General features: G+C 62.4%; 9 protein-coding genes across 9 annotated transcripts; 3 read left to right on the top strand and 6 right to left on the bottom strand.

The window, feature by feature from the left end:
* Window positions 1-103: 103 nt before the first annotated feature.
* On the top strand, window positions 104-3,265 carry RHTO_02252 (cell polarity protein, MesA; the record flags this gene model as incomplete). The annotated part of the gene is made up of 11 exons (XM_016415929.1): window positions 104-279; window positions 343-591; window positions 652-712; window positions 766-1,533; window positions 1,615-1,913; window positions 2,000-2,330; window positions 2,391-2,690; window positions 2,744-2,902; window positions 2,958-3,080; window positions 3,138-3,196; window positions 3,259-3,265. The coding sequence occupies 11 exons, from the start codon at window positions 104-106 to the stop codon at window positions 3,263-3,265; spliced, it is 2,532 nt and encodes an 843-aa protein (XP_016272064.1).
* Window positions 3,266-3,291: 26 nt separating this feature from the next.
* On the bottom strand, window positions 3,292-4,220 carry RHTO_02251 (uncharacterized protein; the record flags this gene model as incomplete). Its single annotated transcript, XM_016415928.1, has 3 exons — window positions 3,292-3,708; window positions 3,768-3,808; window positions 3,875-4,220. The coding sequence occupies 3 exons, from the start codon at window positions 4,218-4,220 to the stop codon at window positions 3,292-3,294; spliced, it is 804 nt and encodes a 267-aa protein (XP_016272096.1).
* A 174-nt stretch (window positions 4,221-4,394) lies between these two features.
* On the top strand, window positions 4,395-7,462 carry RHTO_02250 (pre-mRNA-splicing factor CLF1; the record flags this gene model as incomplete). The annotated part of the gene is made up of 13 exons (XM_016415927.1): window positions 4,395-4,448; window positions 4,538-4,693; window positions 4,773-4,828; window positions 4,890-4,965; window positions 5,032-5,353; window positions 5,418-5,563; window positions 5,624-5,983; window positions 6,046-6,219; window positions 6,308-6,388; window positions 6,450-6,908; window positions 6,970-7,111; window positions 7,194-7,203; window positions 7,276-7,462. The coding sequence occupies 13 exons, from the start codon at window positions 4,395-4,397 to the stop codon at window positions 7,460-7,462; spliced, it is 2,223 nt and encodes a 740-aa protein (XP_016272002.1).
* Window positions 7,463-7,763: 301 nt separating this feature from the next.
* Window positions 7,764-10,508, top strand: RHTO_02249 (uncharacterized protein; the record flags this gene model as incomplete). Its single annotated transcript, XM_016415926.1, has 1 exon — window positions 7,764-10,508. The coding sequence occupies one exon, from the start codon at window positions 7,764-7,766 to the stop codon at window positions 10,506-10,508; it is 2,745 nt and encodes a 914-aa protein (XP_016272021.1).
* Window positions 10,509-10,776: 268 nt separating this feature from the next.
* Window positions 10,777-11,768, bottom strand: RHTO_02248 (zinc finger, MYND-type protein; the record flags this gene model as incomplete). Its single annotated transcript, XM_016415925.1, has 4 exons — window positions 10,777-11,134; window positions 11,175-11,278; window positions 11,515-11,589; window positions 11,649-11,768. The coding sequence occupies 4 exons, from the start codon at window positions 11,766-11,768 to the stop codon at window positions 10,777-10,779; spliced, it is 657 nt and encodes a 218-aa protein (XP_016272109.1).
* A 469-nt stretch (window positions 11,769-12,237) lies between these two features.
* Window positions 12,238-13,393, bottom strand: RHTO_02247 (uncharacterized protein; the record flags this gene model as incomplete). Its single annotated transcript, XM_016415924.1, has 4 exons — window positions 12,238-12,755; window positions 12,804-13,050; window positions 13,110-13,166; window positions 13,313-13,393. 4 exons carry the CDS (start codon window positions 13,391-13,393, stop codon window positions 12,238-12,240), a joined length of 903 nt encoding a protein of 300 aa, XP_016272139.1.
* A 284-nt stretch (window positions 13,394-13,677) lies between these two features.
* On the bottom strand, window positions 13,678-14,697 carry RHTO_02246 (zinc finger, MYND-type domain containing protein; the record flags this gene model as incomplete). Its single annotated transcript, XM_016415923.1, has 4 exons — window positions 13,678-13,902; window positions 13,947-14,204; window positions 14,283-14,510; window positions 14,578-14,697. 4 exons carry the CDS (start codon window positions 14,695-14,697, stop codon window positions 13,678-13,680), a joined length of 831 nt encoding a protein of 276 aa, XP_016272144.1.
* A 507-nt stretch (window positions 14,698-15,204) lies between these two features.
* On the bottom strand, window positions 15,205-16,163 carry RHTO_02245 (zinc finger, MYND-type protein; the record flags this gene model as incomplete). Its single annotated transcript, XM_016415922.1, has 3 exons — window positions 15,205-15,663; window positions 15,718-15,984; window positions 16,044-16,163. The coding sequence occupies 3 exons, from the start codon at window positions 16,161-16,163 to the stop codon at window positions 15,205-15,207; spliced, it is 846 nt and encodes a 281-aa protein (XP_016272118.1).
* A 426-nt stretch (window positions 16,164-16,589) lies between these two features.
* RHTO_02244 (RING finger protein 44) lies at window positions 16,590-20,224 on the bottom strand (the record flags this gene model as incomplete). The annotated part of the gene is made up of 5 exons (XM_016415921.1): window positions 16,590-16,701; window positions 16,773-16,822; window positions 16,904-17,077; window positions 17,136-19,411; window positions 19,477-20,224. 5 exons carry the CDS (start codon window positions 20,222-20,224, stop codon window positions 16,590-16,592), a joined length of 3,360 nt encoding a protein of 1,119 aa, XP_016272086.1.
* Between the last annotated feature and the right edge of the window lie 205 nt (window positions 20,225-20,429).

The following is a 20,429-nucleotide window of genomic DNA, read 5'->3' as shown; positions in this document are numbered from 1 at the left end:
AAGCTGTCTAGTGCCTGCTCAAGCACGCTCTTAGCGCCCAGGCTGCTTCTCGCACTTCCCTAGCCGTCCCTCCCCACCTCGCTCTCCGACCCTTACCTCGATAATGCAGGCATCGCCGAGCGCAGGCTTGCCTGCATCGACATCCATGTCCTCCCTCGCAGCGCCCCGACAGACTCGCCCCGGCGCACACGTCGAGTACGTCCTCCTAGCCGAGTTCGACATTGACCAGGGCTCGGTCCTTCGACACCAGTACCCTTGCCCGACGGGGACCGACGAGCAGTGCGTTGCGGTCCCTTCTCCCGCATTCGTTACCTGAGCTGACCGGCGCCACGCCTCTCACAGTTTGTTGGCGGAACACATGCTTCCCGACGGCGCCCACGACCGTCCGGAAGACTGGACCGTCTTCTACCTCGGCCAGATTCCTCCGCTCACTATCGACAGAGCCCTTCTCGCCAAGACGCGGGCGGACTTGAAGGGAAAGGGGAAGGCTGTCGAGGGCGACGAAGCGGACCTCGGAGCGGGAGAGGAAGACAATGGGCTGCTCTACGTGATGAGCCTGGTCAGGACGAAGAAGGATGCCAGTGTCAGGAGGTGTGTTTGCTTCGTCCGGTGAGGTGCAGGACGTCGCTCATATCCGCTCGCTTCGACCAGGGGCGCGCTCGTCAAGGCACTCGCCGTCGTCACCCGCAACCCGTACATCCAGATCTTCAAGGTGCGTCCTCCTGGATTAAGGCGGGGCAAGGAGCTGACTTTGTTGCCGTCCAGCCTGCCCTGCTTTTCGCATTGGAAGACTACTTCAACAATCCCTCCCTTTCCGTCCTTTCCAATCTCTACGACTCGCTCAACTCGATGGACACTTCGGGCTTGCCGTCCCTCACTCGTGACGAACGACTCGTTCTGCGGAGTTCGGAGCGCAAGGACCTCTTCGAGGAGAAGTTCGTCGCGGCCGCAGCAGCGGCGTCCGCAGATCTCGCCGACGAGTCAGGCGGAGTGCGATCCTCGAAGAGGCGCACTGCATCTGGGAATAGAGGCTCCGCACCGACCGACGCAGTGCCTGGTCATGACGAGGAGGTCTTGTCGTCGAGTCGGCCTGCTTCGACCGATGGCGGCGGACAGCTTCGGGGCATCCCCTCATCCGACAGTCTCGCCTCCGCATCTCTCGACAGCGCGCACAGCCCAAGCATCGGCACATCGGCAGCCGCTTCGCGGGACGACCTGTCTCTGCACGGCGGCCGGAGTTCTCGCGCAAATACGATCAGCAGCATGGACGACGGCCGCAGCGGATGGAGCCACAGCTACGCTTCCGCCGTTCCTCCTCCCCCGCTTCCAAACCGACAAAGCAGCGGTGCGGCGACCACCAAGAGCGCCGAGTCGTCCTCGCGGTCTCAAGCGTCGCCAACGATGTCGCACCGAGCCGGAGGCGCAGGTGCTCGGCCGAAGGACACGCACTTCTTCGAGACCAAGGTCGTCTACAACGGCATCAGCATACCTGTCAAGATTCCCGTCGCGACATTCCCCAGCGAGATTGGCGATGTGCGTTGCATTTCGCACGCCATCCCGCCGCCTGTTGCGCTTGCTTACGCTCGTCCTCGAAATGGTACTCTCGCCCTGCAGTACTCGCTCATCAAGCTCGTACAGACCTTCTCAGGTCCGACTTCGCTTGCACCCGGTCCCATCCTCCCGCAACTCCACACCTCCGGTCCCAGCACGCCGGCGCTCATCGTCCTTCTCAACGCCATCCTCACGGGCCACCGAGTCGTCTTTCTCGGTCATCAACAGCCGGCAGGACGTGTCGCCGAGCTCGTACTCGCTGCTTGTGCGCTGGCGAGCGGGAGCGGAGCAATCCTGCAGGGCTTCGAGGAACGGGCGTTTCCCTACACGAACTTGTCGAACCTCGACAACTTGCAGAATGTGTACGTTCGCTCGTCGCCTTATCGGAAAGCCATCCTCTGCCTGTGCTGTGAGCGATCACGAGCTGATGGGTTTCTTCAACGAACAGCCCAGGCTTCATTGCCGGTGTGTGCAACCCCGCCTTCGCCGACCGCCCATCGTGGTGGGACGTCTTCTGCAACCTGGAGACGGGCAAGGTGGTCGTCTCGAAAGAGCTCAAGCCGGCTGCGACGGCTGCGACTGGCTCGCAGATGAACGGCTCGCGGAACACGATTGGTCGGGCGAGCGACTTTGCCAGCTGGGCGAGTGCGAATGGCGGTGCTGGAGCGCGAGACGGGGTGGACGAGCTGGGCATGCTGAGCGGACCGGCGAACCAGGGCGGCGCCGGCGGTCGCGCGGTCGACGGCAAGGAGTCGCTGGACGGCATTTTTATGGACGAGGTGCGTTCCGCCGCTTGTCCTTTCGACGCAGCCGGGCCGCCGCTAACTGCCATCGCGCAGATCATGAACGCCATCCAGTCTCATTACGGCGAGTCGGTCATCCGCGCGCGCTTCACCGACTACGTCTACCGCTTCGTTCGCCTCGCCTCGCGCTACGAGGAGGAGACGACTTCGACCACCTCAATCGGCTATCCCTGCAGCGCGTTCGCCTCGGGCGCTGCCAGTGGGTACGGCGCGCAGTCGAGTCTTGGCAGTGGCGTGGTCTTCTCCGACGAAGCGGCAGGTCAAAGAGAGCTGGCGAGCAATGCGGCGCGGATAGATGGCTGGATGAAGACACAGAGCTACAAGCTCTATCAGCAGGTGCGCTTGCCGTCACGCTTTCCTGGCGACAGAAGCAGACTCTGTCGACGCAGTCTTTCCGCCAGCACCTGCGGGAAACTTCGATGCCCGGTTTCGACCTCATGCACCAGATCGGCCGCCTGCGACAATCCCGACACGTCAGTTCGGCAGAGGCAGTCTTGATCTTCCAGACTCTGGCTCAATGCGTTCGTACAGACGAGCAAGCCGTTGCCGTGCGTGCTACTACTCGCCTTCGACGAGGCGCCTGACTGACAGTCGGTTCCGCAGCTGCTCGCACACCTGCCCTCCCACTTTGGCGGGCTGTTGCCACTCGCTTTCGGCTTCTTCCACGCGTCTGCCGAGGTTCGCCATCACACGCTCGACCTGTTCGATCAGCTCAGCGCTCATCCGGTGCGCCTTCCCTCGAGTTCTGTGAGGTAGCGCAGCTGATCTCCTATCGCTGCGCAGACGGGCGCGAAACTCGTCTCGACACTCAACGCCTTCCACCGGCTTGCTTACGCCCGGCTGTCAGCGGAGCGACATGTCCTCCTCGAGCAGCTGCGGGCTGACGAGCAGCCTCAACCTCGAGATGCTAAGGTGGCGCGCGAACGGGATACGACCATCACGTTGCAGAGCTTTGCGGCTGATCTGCAGTCATAATGAGCACACGCTTGTGCAACTTTTTGACCCCGGGTTTCCCTGTCCGTTTGACCGATCGTTGTTCTCGAGACGTGAGCTTTACTTTGGGCGCTTCCTGCACAGGATCCGGCTCGCGGTGAATGCCTGGCCCAGCTGGCCGCCTCCACCGATGCATCCCTTCCGTTGCCTTCTTCGCTCGTGCCCGGTCCTCCTTCGTCCGCCATGCCCTGTACGCTTCGACCTCTGCTTCTTCCGCCGACGTCTTCGGGATGCCTAGCGCGATGAGGTCGGAACCGGGATCGAAGGAGAGAGGCGGCGGCGGGACGAGCCAAGGTGGGCTAAAGGGGCGATATTTTCGAGGTAGTCTCTTGACGGGATCGGAGGGGTTGTACGGCTCCTCCTGCGGGTCATGGAGGTGGTAAGACTTTGCTGAACGGCACCGGTTGACATGCAGCTCACTTCCTCCGGCCCTTCGCCAGGCAGCGGCCAGGCAGGGAAGTCTGTAGAATCCGCGTACGCATCAGCACGCCGTTGCTTGTCAGGAGGCGAGGAAGGAGGAAGCGCACCACCGTGAACTGCTCGAATGTCAGAAGCCGACGAGTAGAGACGGGTGGGACGTGTGCGAGCGACGGGGACAGATCGCGGGACGGGGAGGACCGCTCGAAGGATCGGGCGGTGCATCGCAAAATGCGCACGGAGAAGAAGATCCTGCAGCTCGTCTCCTTTGCGCTGAGGGAGGGTCGCGAGCGGCAAAGAAGTGCGAGAGGACGGCAGGTGGGCGGTTGGGGCGCCGGTCCTGGCAGCAAGCAGTGGCACAGGGATGTTCAGGTGCAGCAAGCGCTGTCCAGAGCAACTGAGCGTGTGGTAGGTCGCCAACCCTCCTTCGACGAGGAGGACGAGGTCAAACTCCATCACGACACGCTCGCCGCTTGGTCTGAGGCTGCTGCAGGCTCAAGCTACTGCTAGTATCCCAGCCTACCGCCCCTCAAAGCCCCGGCGACTCCCGTTCTCCCTCTCTCGCTTCTCATCTCCCTCCGTCGACCCCACTCACCTCGACCCGTCAACACTCGACGAACAAGGCGCAAGATGTCTCGAGAGGGTGCAGGAAGGGTCAAGAACAGGGCTCCGGCCGCTGTCCAGGTGCGTGCTTGCCTCGACGCGCCTTTGCCGCACCCCGACTGACCTCTCATCCTTGCATCCTTGGTCGCTCTCGCCTCTCGCTCCGACAGATCACGGCCGAGCAACTCCTCCGCGAAGCTGCTGACTTCCAGGAGAAGGCCGCGCCGAAGCCGAAGCAGCGCATCGAGGACTTCGAGGAGTTGCACGAGTACCGGGCGAGGAAGCGGCAAGAGTTTGAGGAGGTCATCCGGCGGACACGGAGCAACGTGCGTATCCTCCTCATTTGAGAGCGGGGCGCGAATAGCGTTGAATCGACTCGCGACTCACACACATTTCCCGCTCCAGATCCAGGCGTGGATCAAGTATGCGAACTGGGAGGCGAGCCAGAACGAGTTCCCGAGGTGCGCGCACATCTCACCAGTCGTATGAGGCGACGAGCTGACTCACGTTCGCTCGCCACAGGTCCCGATCCGTCTTCGAGCGCGCTCTCGATGTCGAACCCGCCAGCATCCGGTTGTGGCTCGCTTACACGGAGATGGTGCGTTCGCGGATTTCCTGATCGCGCCAGAGCGGCGTTACTGACGCCTCTCGTGCCCTTCTTTAGGAACTGAAAGCGCGCAACATCGCCCACGCCCGCAACCTCTTCGATCGCGCCGTCACGCTCCTCCCTCGCATTGACCAAATCTGGTACAAATACGTCTTCCTCGAGGAGCTACTCGGCAACGTCGCTGGTGCGCGACAAGTCTTCGAGCGGTGGATGGCATGGGAGCCGGACGAGAAGGCGTGGAGCGCGTACATCAAGATGGAGGTGCGGTACAGCGAGCTTGATCGCGCGAGCAAGATCTACGAGCGCATGATTAACTGCCACCCGGAGCCCAAGAACTTCGTCAAGTGGGCCAAGTTTGAGGAGGAGCGCGGCAACGTCGGTGGGTTGCCTTCCCGTCTTCCGCTGGTAACAAAGACCTTGCGCTGACTCGCCTCTTTGAGCAGACCGCGCCCGCGAGATCTACCAGATGGGCTTCGAGTTCTACGGCCAGGACGAGGAGGGCATCGACAAGTCCCAGTCGCTGTACTCGGCGTTCGCCAAGATGGAGGTTCGCCACAAGGAGTACGACCGCGCGCGCGTGATCTACAAGGTTCGTCTACTTGCCTCGTCGACTTTCGATTCGCGCACTAATCGGGTTGACTGCGCGCAGTTCGCCCTCGACCGTCTCCCGCGCTCCCGCTCGACTCAGCTCTACGCCGCCTACTCCAACTTTGAGAAACAACACGGCACGCGCTCTGGCATCGAAGTGACGGTCCTCGGCAAGCGCCGGCTGCAGTACGAAGAAGAGTTGACGCACGAGGCGCGCAACTACGACGTCTGGTTCGACTATGCCCGGCTCGAGGAGGACGCGTATCGCGGTGATAGCGCGAGCGAGGATGCGCTCAAGCGTGTCAGGGAGGTGTATGAGCGCGCGGTGGCGCAGGTTCCGCCGAGTGAGGAGAAGCGGCACTGGAGGAGGTACATCTTCCTCTGGCTCAACTACGCCTTGTTCGAGGAACTCGAGACCAAGGTGCGTCCCACCTCTTCTTCTCCCATCCCCTCGCCTTCCTCCACTGACGCCCAGCACGGCAGGACATCCAACGCGCGCGCGAGATCTACCGCGCCTGTCTCAAGCTCGTCCCGCACAAAAAGTTCACGTTCGCCAAGGTCTGGATCCAGTTTGCCGAGTTTGAGATCAGGCAGCAGGAGTTGGACGCGGCGAGGAAGGTTATGGGGATGGCGATTGGGATGTGTCCGAAGGAGAAGGTGCGTTGCGAACGGTTCTTGTGCAGTCTCGCGGCGCTTGCCGAGCGCATCGACCCGGCTTGAGTGCTGACGTGCGAGGGGTTCGCAGCTCTTCAAGGAGTACATCGAGCTCGAGCTGAGGCTGCGCGAGTTTGATCGGTGCCGGATACTCTACCAGAAGTGGCTCGAGGTGCGTTCCCAAACCGCTTGCCTCGCATTCACCTCGCCTACTAATTGCACCTCGAACGCAGTACGACCCCTCGAACGCGACGGCCTGGATCAAGTTCACCGAGCTCGAGTCCCTGCTCCAAGACCACGACCGCGTCCGAGCAATCTACGAGCTCGCGATCGCCCAACCGACACTCGACATGCCCGAGCTCGTGTGGAAGTCCTGGATCGATTTCGAGTACGACGAGGAGGAGTACGAACGCGCGCGCGGGCTGTACGAGAGGTTGTTGAGGAGGACGAGTCATGTCAAGGTTTGGGTGTCGTTTGCGCAGTTTGAGGCGAATGTGGGACTGGCGGAGGCTGCGGCGCTTTCGGGCGAGAATGACGAGGAGGATGAGGAGGAGGATGGGGAGAAGGAGAAGGAGCCGGTGGAGGTGGACCAGGAGGCGGTCGAGGCGGCTAAGCAGGCTGGGCTCGAGCGCGCGAGGAAGGTCTTTGAGCGCGGGTACGCAGACCTCAAGCAAAAGAGTCTCAAGGAGGAGGTGCGTCGCGCCTCTCCCTCACTCTCTCGTCCGCATTCGCTGATTCTTCGGCGAATGGCAGCGCGTCGTGCTCCTCGAGGCGTGGAAGGCGCTCGAGCAGGCGCACGGGGACAAGCAGAGTCTCGCAAAGGTCGAGGGAATGATGCCCCGCGTCGTCAAGAAGATGCGCAAGGTCGAGGGCGACTCGGGCATGATGGAGGAGTGTACGTATTCGCGATCCTCCCGCTTCTCATCGCTGGTGTGGTTGCTGACTCGCTTGCTTTCCGTCTGCTCTCGCTCCCGCAGACTACGACATGTACGTTCTGCCCGGCCGCTCACAGATCTCCCTCAGAACCCTCTCGCTAACCCTCTTCCCCCGCGCGCACAGGATCTTTGCGGACGACGAGCAAGCGCAGAGTGCGGCGTCGCTCAAGTTCCTCCAACTCGCGGCCGAGTGGAAGCGCAAGCAGGCGCTGCTCGAGCAGGAGAAGGAGAGGGAGGCGGAGGCGGAGGCCAGCGAGGGAGTCGAGCCTGTTGCGGTGCAGGCCCAGGAGGACGAGGACGACGAGGAGTAGTAGTGTGTGCTAATGATGAGTTGTGCTATTGTCCCATTAGAATGGGCTGGATGGTTGTATGCGTGTCCGGAAATAGCCTTTGAGAGCGAGCGGGAGAGCGACGAGCGGGTTGGGCTGGCTCACACCCACCACGCCTGGCTCGCACAGGGTTATCCAGCCACACAGTGAGCACACACTGTACTCCAGTACACTCACACAGCGCACACTGACCCGCCTGCGTTTGCAGCACTCGAAACGACCGACCTCGCTCCCCCTCGACCTCGCGCAATCGCTCTCCCTCTCACGGCGCAAGGGCCCGGGCATGCATGCGCCCACTCACAGCCAACTCACACAGCTAGACCGCCCACGCACCACCCACTCGACCAGCGGCAGCGAGACTGCCACCGCGACAGGCCACTCGCCTCGGATTGATCGTCGCACCCCTTCGCACTGGGACACTCGCGAGGAGGAGCGGGACGAGGGTGGGCGTGCTCAGGAGACAGTGATACGGCGCTCGAGACGTTGCGCGGCGTGCGGAGGGCGCGTGAGGAGCGCGAGTGCTGAACTCGACGACGATGGAACCAGCGACGGGTTCGGAGGTTCGAAGCGGGCGACGAAGCGGTCGAGGCGGGCCGGCGGGGCACTCATGATGGCTCTCGGGACACTGGGACTGCTTTGCGCGCCGACCGGCGCACAGGCGGGCCCGCTACCGCTCGAGACGGCGCCCTCGCTGCTCTCCTCTCGTCCCGCCTCGACCTTCGATTCTCGTCCCACCTCGCCAACTACGACTCCGACGCCACGACCTCGGCCTACACTCCGCCGACGCATCGTGCCGATGCTGAGTTGGTCGGATGGAGACTGGGTCGAGGACTATGGCTGGACGAGGTGGGGGTTGAAGCCGACCTCGACGCCCGCTGTCGAGGGCGAGGACGAAGAGGGGCACGTGACGGATGGAGACGGGGATGCAGAGCTGCAGTATGCGCCTGCGACGGCTATGGGCGATGCCGTAGCCTCGACGACATCCTCTTCCGCCCTCTCCGCCGCCTCCGCCTCCGCCACTCCTTCACCAACCGCGACCTCCACCCCCTCCTCAACCCCAACTCTCCCCTTCCGCGCGCGCTACTCCGCCAGAATCCCCCCAGGCTGGACTCCCCAAGAGCGCGAAACAAACTACTACGCCGTGCCGATAATCATCGCCATGAGTGTTCTCGTCGCCGTGATTGTGGTCGCGAGTATCGTCATTAGTGTGGTTGTGAGACGGAGGAAGAAGAGGAGGAGGGAGAAGAGGAGGGAGAGGAGGAGGGCGAGGAAGGAGGGCGCTGGCGGAGGGGAGGGCGAGCCGGTGGAGGAGGAGAAGCAGCCGCAGACGAGGGAGAGGGAGAAGGGCTGGAGGGGCGTTGTCGGGCGCGTCGAGGATGGGTTGCGGAGGCGGAACAAGGGGAAGAAGAAGGCTCGGCAGGAGGGCGGCGAGCGGGAGGACGACGGCGGCGAGGAGGCGCCACCCGCATCGGCTCGCCGGCGCATCGTGCGCACGACGGGCTTCGCAGCGGGCGATCGCGTCCGACCTCGGCGACGACGGAGACGAGCGGCTGGCGGTGGCGACGACGACGAAGACGACGAGGGGACGGCGCTCACCCGCACCGGCACATCGTCGACCACCTCGTCTATCGTCAACGATACCCTCACAGCGCGAGTGGCGGCTCGTCTGCGTCGGCAGGACTCGGCAGGTAGCGCGGCGAGACGCAGCGGCGGGGTGGGAACGACGACCGTCTTCTCGCGGGACGTCAACGCCCAGTCTGCGGTGTCGCTCACCGCGTCCGCACTGAGTCGAGTCTCGTCGCGCGACTCAGGGTCGTCGAGGCGGCTCCCAGCGTCGTCCGCCGGCGCCGATCAGCCTACCATCCTCTTCACTCCCGCCGACGACGCCACCCTCCCTGCGCACCTTCCCCTGCCCGGCACATCCGCCCCGCCTTCGCCCAGTCTCTCGCACGCACTCACACCCGCCCTCTCCCGCACGCTACAACCTCAACCTCCCATCCCCTCTTCTCCGCCCACCCCGACCGCAAGTCCAGCAACGACAGACCCCTCCACCTCAGCCTTCTACCGCTCCCTCATCGTCTCAGACGACTCGCTCCCCGCGCCTGGTCCACCAGCGTACAGACCTTCCGGCTCGACTGTCCAAGCGACGAGGCGGTTTGGAGCGGGCGATGCGGGTGCTGGGGTGGGTCAGCACGGACGAGTTCGGCGCGTGTTTGGGAGGAGGGAAAGAGAGAGGAGCGGAGGGGCGAGAGAGGAGGACGAGGGAGAGTGGTATTGGCCTGGTGAGAAAGGTCGGATGCCTTTCGTCGCTGGCGAGTCGTCGACTTCCGCCACCGCCCTGGCTGCTCCGCCCGAATCGGCGCCCGCCTCGACAGTACCCGATGAGGACGACCTACCCGTCGACCGGTCGCTCTTCACAGCCCATGTTGCGACAGACGACAAGGCCGTCTTGGCGCGCTTACGGGCTCAGAGGGACGTCGTGCTCGTCGACGAGGGAGCAGGCGCGGTGGCTGGTCCGTCGGGTGCCTTGCCTGAGCCGAGCGCGCCGACGCCCGAGGAGGACGAGGATCCGGAAGTCGATGCGGACGGATTCGAGCGGTACGACCTCGCTGAAGTCGGTGCATCCCCCTTCGAGGGCGACTTGACACCCGTCGCGTCCTCATCTTCGACGCTCCTCCCTGCTCCGCCGCAAAGAGTCCACCAACCCTCGCTCGGCGCCAGGTCAGGCAGTTCCATCCCGCTCCTCTCCTCCACCTCGACCGCCTCGACTCCGCTCAACTCGCCCTTTCTCCCGCCTTCGTCGTCGTCGACAGAGAAGGCGGCGCTGGCGGACTCGTATGCCGCAGCGGAAGAGGGCGAGGACGATGCGTTACCGCTCTACCTTGCGGGCAGCGGACAAAGCGGTGCGCGGGAGGCGTTGGCAATGGCTAGTGCTCCACCGGGCTCGGACGAGGATGAAGACGAGGAGGGCTGGGCGAGGGAAGTCGTGCGGATTGAGGGAGGGAGGGAGGAGGAGGGAATCGTCTAGTTCAGTGGTTGTTGTCCTTCTTCTTGCGTTCGGGCTCTGCTAGTTATCCATTGTCGTAGGCATTAGATTTGACTCGTGATCTATCGCAGCGTGATTTGACCTGGCTGGACGAGACTCGCTTGAGAGTTGCAAGTTTGCGAAGGTCAGACCGAGGACTTGTACTCTGCTCGCTCGTCCCGTCTCTCGTGGTACGATTCGACGGTTGGCGACAAGGATGCATTGCAAATCGAGATAGACGCGAAGAGACGAGAGGCGAAGGAGACGATCCTCAGTCGGCGAAGCGGAAGACGAGTTTGTTCGTGCCCGACTCGCGCTCAACACGACAGGGCTGGCGCGTGAGCAGCGAAACATGGTGAAGATACCACGACATAGCCTCGGCCGCATCTTGTGCGTTTTGGAAAGGCTTGATGTCGGCGACGAGGTCGGCGAAGCGCTCGAAGGCGCGCTTAACCCAGGCGAGGGGGATGGCAGCGGGCTCGGTGGTCCTGAGACGCACAAGGGCGATCATTATGAGCAGAACGTGTGCCATGCGGCTTGCGAGGTCCATGTAAGGCGTGATGTCCATCGCCATGTTCAGGTCGCGAGCAAACGAGTTCAGCTGAAAGCGTGCGACCTGCGCCCAGATGCTGTATTCGGCGACGCTCGATGAAATTCTGCCTGACGAACCCCTCGACGTGGGCGAGGAAGAGGCGGCGCGACTCGGAGAGCAAAAGGTAGCGGTGGGTATTGGTGAACGTCGGCGGGGGACTGAGCAGCATCGGGACGACGATCTGCATGACCGAAGTGCGACGTCAGCGAGCGATTGTCTGTGTCCGACGCAGAAGCCATGACTCGCCGACTCGAAGGAGCCCGCAGGAGTTTTGGCCGCGAGCTCAATCCCTGTCGCGACATCTACTTCCGGGGAACTCCCAAAACCGTACTGCGGTCCCAGCTGTTGGAGATGTGGTGGCAGAAGATTGAGATTAACCGGCACGCTGTGGCGAGCTACTGCTCTGAGCTTGATCACCTCGTCGTTCGACAACGCCGGAGGACGGATAGGGTTGGCGTTCGGTCCGCAAATCTGCTTGTGGTACTTCCAGACCTGCATGCGACGGCGCTCGTCAGATTGCTTGAGTTACAAAACGACAAGACAGGACGCACAAGCTTCTGGTGTTCCGGCGAGCAGAAGAAGAGGTCAATCCCGTTCTTCCCGCATGGTCCGCAACGCTTGTCGGTTGCTTCGCCGCACACGCAGCACTTCGAAGGCTTCTGCGTCGACATGGCTGGTCACGAAGCGGTCGCAGGGGCTGATACTTTCGGGTGAGCGGTTGAGGCGTGGAGGAACTGATGAGGAGTTGGCGATGCGAGGGCGACGCGGGGACAGTCGCGATGGGTTGCAAGCGTCACAAAGCAGCCTGAAGAGCGAGAGTGAGCCAGATCAGCGGTTCACAGCAAGCCGCAGCAAAGCAAAGTGAGCGGGACGAGGCGAAGATGCGCTCGAGTCGCGGCGCGAGGGCGTCCTCACCTCGCCGAGCTTTCTTTGTAGCCGTACAGAGCAATTGACATACCTCCATGATCCTGTTGCGAGAGTCAGGCTCCCGAGTGACAGCCTGACTGTCCTGCTGTTGACCTTCTCCGTCTTCAGGTCCGGTCGTTCTCTCGGAGCTGGGTGCGCAAACTCGAGCGTGTCTTTGTGCACTTCAAGCGCGTCGTACAGAGCATCCCGCCTGACCGCCATTCACGCCTCATCTCAGCCCTGGCAACGAATGAAGTGCTTGGCCCCGACGACGACCGTGATGAACTGGATCAAGAGAACGACGCGAAGCTCGGCGAGGAAGTCGCCAATGACCTTGGAGATCTCTTCCTCGTCGACGAAGGGCGAGAGAGCGGCAATCGAGTCAAGGTAAGCCTCGCAGGAACGGTGGATCAGCTCGACAGGGACTGCGTTGACGCCCTTCTCCGCCCTCTGCCAGACGAGCGAAAGGAAGGCGATGGCGTGGTGGCAGCAGGACCACCACTCGGGCGTCTTTGGGTCGAAAGCGACTTTGATGCCCGACATGCGTATCCAGTGCTGCAGAGCGATGTCGTTGAAGCGATCGACATGCGTCCAGAAGGTAAGTTGCGTGAAAGGGACTTCAAAGCCTCCGTTGAGCGTCTCCTTCGCCGTCTTCAAGGAGCCGCGCAGAAGCTGAACAGCGGCTTGTTGCTGCTGAGCCGAGAGAAAATCGGGCGGAGACTTGAACGCTTGAACGAAGTCCTGCGTACGAGCTGTCAGATCAGCAAGAGCCGGTCTTGACTGTCGCCTAGTGAGCGAACTAGTACGCGCCTTGAACGACATGCCTTCTGTCCAAGTCGCTTCAATTCCTGCAGCAAGAGTGTGCGATGGTTGGGCGAGGAGGCTGTCGACTGCCTTCGTCTCGCCTGAGTCCTTCTTGACCATGCTCATCGTGACGAGACGCACGTCGGCATGCGCAAGGAGGTCGGCAATCTCGTCGTCGGAGAGCATCGGGTAACGAAGAGGTTGAGCGTTGGGACCGCACACCTGCTTGTGGTGCTTCCAGACCTGCGCGACTTGTGGACTGTCAGCTCTCTCCACTTGAGCAACGGGAAAGGCGAGCGTACGAGCTTCTGGTGTTCCGGCGAGCAGAAGAAGAGGTCGATCCCGCTCTTTGCGCACGCCTGGCATCGTTTCGTGGTCGGTTCGTTGCAGACGGCCAGCTCGTCAGTCCATCGATCGGAAGGTTCAGCGACGAGCGTCCACGATGCAGCTCAGCGAGAGACAGCTGAGGCCCGAACTTCGCAGTGATGTAGCTCGAGGGGCGCACGTCTGGCGCAGGGTTGTACTCGACAGTCTCGAGATCTTTCGGAAACGACCTCAAGACGTGCTCGGGTACGGGAGCGGGCATTCTCAGCGGTTGAAGCAAGCCGAAGCGAGAGGTGGAGGGGAGAGGTGTGTGCGAAGAACGCGGTGTCGTCCTTTTCGTCGCAGTGCGCTGCGTTACTCTGCGAATGCTTTCATTTTACTCGCAAGTCGTGAGAACCCTGTCTGAGCGTCGCGGACTTGCGATGATGAGCAGATCTTGCCCGTTCTCCCGCGAAGACAGAACGAACTTGTGTTTACTCGTTTCAAGCGTTGTGCCGACTTTCGAGCGCAGTACCTGGCTCAAAGAGAGAGGCAGGACAGCGAGTTTCACTCGTATTCGGGCTGTGCGACGGTTCCCTCGCGGAAGGCGGTAATCTTGCGAGTCAAAGTCGAGTATTCCATCATGACCGAGCGAGAGTTGATGACCGTGACCTCCTTGGCAATGGCGCCAATGAAGTGATTGAAGTCGTATGGCGACTCGAAAATCAAGTAGGGAATGACTGGGTCGAGCATGCGGACAAAGGCGGCGAGGACAAAGTTCTTGAGCTGCGGCTGCGGTTCAGGAATGTGAGGAATTGCTTCATCAGCGAAGCCACAATGAGCGCATGATGGCGCATGTGCGTGATGACGAGCGGCGGCACGTCCTCCTCGAGCTCGAAACGAACAGTCTCCCTCATACGGTCGACGTAGAGTATCTCCGAAGCCTCAAGGCCACGCTTGACGACGGCACGGGCTTCGGCAGGCTTGACGGCATGGGAATACATCGCGTCGAGGAGGGTTGGGCGGAGAGAGCTGAGGAAATCTTCGTAAGCGGCGAACTCGGGGTGGGCCTTCTGGTAGTACGCGATAAGCGACTGCAACATCGTGTAGCTGGTCAGTACGCTCTTTCTGCAGCTCTTGCGTCGGAGTATGGCAATTGCCCGTGTCCTCACCTTGACGAATGAGCCAGGCGGAAGCCGGTGAAGCGTCTCCATGTGCGTCGCGAGCGTGACGCCGCTGCCCTCGGTCGCAAAGTGCGCGGGCGTTCCGGGAGCGCTCAAGTCGAACTTGTACTCGAGATCAGCAAGCGCCTTGGCGAGAGCAGCTTCCTTCGCCGAGAGAGGAGGGGAGGTGAAAGGGTTGGCCTTGTCGCCGCAGACCTGCTTGTGGGCGTCCCAGACCTGTAGGGGCGAGAAAGTGAACGTCAGCAGAACTTCAAAGGGTTCAAGTCTGCGCAGATAGACGCACAAGCTTCTGGTGTTCCGGCGAGCAGAAGAAGAGGTCGACGTCGCGCGCTCCGCACGGCTCGCAACGCTTGGTAGCGACTTGGCCGCACACGCAACATTTCGAGAGTTCCTGCGTCGACATGGCCGGTCACGAAGCGGTCGCAGGGGCTGACACTGGGGGGTGAGCGGTCGAGGCGAGCGAGAAGTGATGAGGAGTTGGCGGGGTGGCCACAGACCGGGGACAGTTGCGAAGGGCAGCAGGCAGCGTCAAGCAGTGCGACAAGCGAGTGCGAGCTAGACGAGCGGTTTCTAGCCAATGATAGCGACTGGGCGAACGAGAAGAGAAGGAGAGGGGGTCGTCCACTGCTGCAATCTCGCGGCGCGCTTCGATTCGGAGCTTGAGCGCCCCGTCACCTTTCGGACAAGCAAACGAAGGAACTCTCTGCACTACGGCGCACAGTGATTGGTGACGGGGTGAGTCGCCTCAAGAGCATGGCGGAAGAGCGGAACACAAATGGAACAGATTGTCCGGGAGATGCACAAAGAAAGACTATACGAGCGCACGTGTGCCAGTGTGGAGAAAGAACACAAAGGGCTGTGTAACCTGAGTTCTGTACCAACGGCCAAACCCGTCTTGCCCTTTCCCGGATCACAGCAGGCGAATCCCGAAGTCGTGCAAGTCTTCCAGAATCGGATTGATAGCAGACAGAGTCTCTGCGCGACTCAAGCGCGGCGTCAAGTCACCCAGCGCAGCATGAACTTGCTCGAAGGCGTATTGAAGGAATGCGATCGGAACCTCGTCTGGCTGATGCTGGCGTCGAACCGCAAGCGAAGCAAGGACGACGATCCGATGGCGATATACGGATAGTTCAGGCGCATCTGCGACAAAGTCCTTCGGCCTCGATGTGTAGGCCCAGGGAATGTTGTCGAACTGCGACACATTCGTCCAGAAGGGAGTGCGGATGAAGGCGTCGAAAGTATTGGCGCAGATCTCCTGCTTGTGAAGTGAGATCTCGTGCCGAAGCCAGAAGAGGGCGTTGGAGACAGAGGCAGCTGCTGGCGAAGAGTAGCCTACAGCCAGAGGCGCGCTCAAGCGTTGGAGGAATTCCTGCGAGGGCATGACTTCAGTGACCAGTCACTTGACGAAAGAGCCGGTACTCACTGCAAACCTGCCGGTTGGCACACCCCAATTTCCCTCAATCATCTTGCCAAGCGTGGGCTGCTGCAGAGCCGCTTTTCCTATGGCTATGCCGATCAACGACGCGCCGTCCGTGACAGTCGGACATGACGCGAGGATCTCTGAGCGGTGTTGTTCCGTCACCGGCGCATCCTCAAGAGCTAGCAGCTCGCCCACCTCGTCTTGCGAGAGAGGCGGATAGCGGAAAGGGTGAGCATTCGGCCCGCAGACCTCCTTGTGGTGCTTCCAGACCTGAACGCCATATCAGTCGTCAGCTCGACGCGATCAATGACGGCAAAGGACGGACGCACAAGCTTCTGGTGTTCCGGCGAGCAGAAGAAGAGGTCGACGCCGCTCTGTGCGCACGCCTGACAACGCTTCGTGGTTGGTTCACCGCAGACGCAGCATTTCGAAGGTTCCTCAGTTGACATGACTGATCAGGAAGCGGTCGCAGGGGATGAGACTGGCGAATGAGCGGTCGAGGAGGCGAAGAACTGATGAGGAGCTGGCGGGGTGAGGGCGACGCGTGAGAGCTCGCGAGAGACTGGACGATGTACCAAAGGCCCAAAGAGCAACGAGCTAGAGCAATGTCGGTGTCAGGCCGCGAGAAGCAGGGCAGAGTGGACTCGAGGAAGGCAACGTGCGAAAGGTGCAGGCATGAGCGCTTCGCTCGCCGCTTCGACCTAGCTGAAACGCCGGCTGGCTTTCGTATGCAAGGTGAGTGCGTACGTGCATTGCGAGACAACAGCAGGAACAATGTGCGAAGTTGCGAAGCGAAGAGGGAATAAGGGTTACGAGCGGATGCGAAGGTCGCTGGCGAAAAAAGGGTATCGATCGTTGTAGGCGTGAGAATAGCATCACTGGAGGAGGTCGACGGCTGGAGGCGGGCGCGGCGGGAAGACTTCGGCGCGGCAGACGGGGCAGACACGGCTGAGGCGGAACCAGCTGCGGATGCAGTTCTCGTGGAAGCTGCGCGCAAGAATGTCAGAGAGTCATCCGAAGACGTAAAGGAGATTGAGCAGATGTGCATGTGGAGGCACTCGGGAAGGACGACGGCGAATTGGTCGACTTTGAAGCGGGCCAGGCAGATCTGTCGTGCGAGCAGCTTCAATCAGCACCACGCGATTACGGCACAGGAGCTGGTACGAGCGTAAGACACTCTTCGACTCACCGCACAATCGACGCACCGCACACCAACAACGCTCAGTTTGCTCTTGACCTTACCGCTCTTCGTGACCCTCCTTCGCTCGCATTCAACTCGAGCGACCGTAAGCGACTCGAGTTCGGCGGGTGAGGCGCCAGCCGGAACTGCTTGGCCGAGAACGTCCGAGAGGAGGAGGAAGTCCTGCATGAGGCGGGACGTCAGCGTGAGACTTTGCTAGAGATTGTCACCGTGCGCTCACATCGTAGTTCTCGCCTCCTTGCGCGGCTTCCGTCGCCGCCCCTTCGGTCGTGCCCGCCGCTGGGCTTCCGTTCTCCTGCGCCTCGAGGCGGGCGAGCAGCAAGTCGAGGTCGGTGTACATGCTGAACTCGGGCACTTCCGCCAACGTACCCGGCTGTTCTTGTGCGGTCGAGACGGAGACCGAAGCTGGAGCGGGGCGAGGTGGACGACGAGGAAGCGGGGGACCTGGGTGCTCGACCTCGTTCACGGGCGGCGGCTCGTTTGGCGGAGGCGATGTGGCAGCCCGAGGCGTCGCCCGGCCATCGTTCGACGGCGGAAGTCGAGGCGATGAGGGGAGCTCGCCGTGCGCCATCCTCAGCGCTGTGAACGCATCGAGCCTATCTTCGGCGAGTGGCGCAGGCGGAACCGGTAAGGGTCTTCGTCGAACGGGCTCGGCGGTTGAAGCGGGGGGCGCGGGAAGAGTAGGCTGTGTCGGAGGCAGCGAGGCGCGGCGAGCCGCGAGGATTGCGGACGCGCCGGGTGGAGGAGGCGGAGGAGGTCGGCGGAAAGAAGGAGTGCGAGCCGGTTCGGTAGAAGGCGCAGGGGAGGGTGCAGCGAAGGAAGGGTCGATAGATCGCTCGAGGCTGTTGCGAGCTGAAGAGGGGCGCGAACGAGGCGGAGGAGGCGGAGGGGGGCGTGATTTGGGCGGCGGTACAGGCGCGGCGGTCGAGGACTCGCTAGTCGCAGCCGTTACCGTCAACGTTGACGTCTGCTGGGCCGGGCGTGCTGACGAGGCACCGAAGAGACCTGGTCGGACTGGAAACAGCCGCTCGTAGACCTCACTCCGCGGCGGCGCCTCCGCTTCGCTCTTCCCTTCCGTCACCCGTACTGCCTCTGCAGGGATCGCAGATGCTGGATTCGCAGTCTGCGCCGCCCTCGCGCGCGCCGCCCGTTCCGCCGCCATCCGCCTCTCCGCTGCTTCCGCCAACATCCGATGACCCTGAAGCGTCAAGGTGCGAGATGGACGAGCAGACGCCGCTGGTGCGGAGGTTTCGGCATCCGACTCTGAATCGGGTTCGGGTTCGGTTTCAACGGAAGCTGGAGAGGGCGAAGAACGTGTCGCAGCGGCGGGCGCGGGCGGGAGCGAAGGCGTTTTCTGAGCAGGCGCAGGGGGTCTCGCTTCCTCCGCAGTTCGCGTCTCCTCCACCGCCCCCGCCCCATCCTCCTCCCTCACCTCCCCCAACCCCGCCGCCCCTCCCAAACTCGCCCCCCGTCCCCTCCGCTCCCTCGCCGCCCTTCCAGCCCTCCTCATACTCCTCGTCGCATGCACGCTCAGAGCTCGCACAACACCTCGAGAGTTGTTCTCACGCTCGGCGAGGGCGATGCGCCGACGGAGGAGGGCGAGCGCGGTCGGGTCGTCTTCGGCGTCTGCTTCGGCTTCGACGTCCGCACCGGCGTCGGCATCTGCGCCGGCAGGTACTCCCGCAGAAGATGACGCACTCGTCGCTGCCGCACTCGACGCCCCGACATCCTCCCTCGCACCCCCCTCAATAGGCGACCCCCTCGCCGCCCTCCGTCTCCTCTCCAAATCCCTCTCAATCCTCTCATCAAGCGAATAGATCCCCGCACTCCGATCCGCTTCCCAAGCGAGTACGAGTGGGTCGGAAGAGTGGAGGATGAACGAGTCGGTGTCGTTGTCGTTTTCTGCGTCGGAGAGGGACGCTTCGGAGGAGGAGGAGGAGGGGGAGGTGATTGGTGGAGGAGGGAGAGATGGAGGGGGCAGCGAGGTGGGAGGCGGAGGCGGGAGGGAGAGAGCGAGTGCGGAGGGCGGGGGAGAGCCAGGCGGAGCCATCGAGTACCGCTCACCCCGCCTTCTTGCCTCTCTGCCTCCGAGCGCTGCACTCCCCAGGCTCGGCAAAGGAGGAAGCTCACCGCCTTCGCCGCGACCGGTGTACGCGGGCGGAGGAGACATGAGCAGCATTGACGGGTCGAGCAGGCCGAGCGAGAGATGGTCGTCGAGTGAGGAGTCATCGATGGAGGAAAATGTGAGGGGCGGGAGGACCGGTATGGGTGGCGGAGTAGGCTGTGGAGCAGTGGCGGATGAAGCGGGCGGGGATATTGGGGGAGCAGCGGCGGCGGGAGAAGGTCGAGGTCGGCGGGGAGGATTGCGTTGTTCGGCAGGCGGGCGGGATGGTCTCGGTACAGAAGTCGTCGCCTGTTGCACGTTGTCGGCTGACTGTGCACGCGCGACTGCCGGAGCAGGCGGCGGACGCGGACCTCGCGGATGTCGAGCGGGAGCTGTCATGCACAGAAACTTCGTTAGTGGATGAAGCCGAATCAAGAAAGAAGGAAGAAGTGCCCACTCGACGATTCGACGCTCCGCGACTCTCCTTCCCGGACACGCGACCGACTCCTCCTTCGCCTGCCCATCTCCTGCTGTCCCGGCACTTCGAGCGACCTCCCGCTCGTTGTCCGTCCCATCTGGGCCGACCTGACCGCTTCCGAATCGAATGCGGACGCCCGATTCGGACTCGGCGTCCGCCCAGCATTCTGCACCGCGCTGAGGATATCCCTCTCGCGCTTCTCGCGCTCCTCCTTTTCCCGTCGTTGCTCCAGCGCACTCTTCTTCTTCCGCTTCTTCTTCTTCATGACATTCGGTTCGGCACTTTCGTCCTCCACTATCGGAGGCGGCGAGATCCCCCATCCTCCGCCTGCGTCGACTCGTCTTTCGGGCGGATCCACCGTCCCAGGCTGTCTTCGCGCACCCAAGTTGTCCGGCGCGACAAGCGTCAGCTGCCCGTGGTGCCGGTGGATGTGCGTCAAGTACGGCGCATCCTGGGTCGTCGTTTGTGCTGGAAGCGAGAGAGTCGAGACGGATCCTGATCCTGCTCCACTGAGAGACGCGGCGATGAGCGGTGCCGAATTGGCGAACGCAGGACCGCCGACTCCGTACGGTGACCGTGCGGGTCTCGTTCTCGGCGTCTTGCGTGGCGAAGACGAGGCAGTTGGCGGTGTCGGTGTCGAGGCAGGAGGATTGTCAGACCATGCCGTCTGCTGCTGTTTGCGGGTCCAGGCTGGCCCGCTGTGTGGTAAGAGCGGTGGAGTTGCCATGTATCGCTCAATCTGGCGCTCAGCAGGCGTGTGCGAGTGTGTCCATGCGACGGGATGAGGGTGGGGGAAATGACGATGGTGAGGAAGGGCGCTGGAAGGCGACGGCGAGGCTGGGTGGTGGTAGTCGCCTAGCAGGTGTCCTAGCGGGTCTGTAGCAGTCCTCTGCTCGCCTCAGCAGCAGAACGAGCGAGTGCGAGCGTGAGCA

The sequence above is a fragment of the Rhodotorula toruloides genome (assembly GCF_000320785.1).
Source record: "Rhodotorula toruloides NP11 unplaced genomic scaffold Scaffold17, whole genome shotgun sequence".
Lineage (NCBI taxonomy): Eukaryota > Fungi > Basidiomycota > Microbotryomycetes > Sporidiobolales > Sporidiobolaceae > Rhodotorula > Rhodotorula toruloides.
The sequence above is the reverse complement of the archived record's forward strand: the minus strand, read 5'-3'. Positions and strand labels throughout refer to the sequence as shown.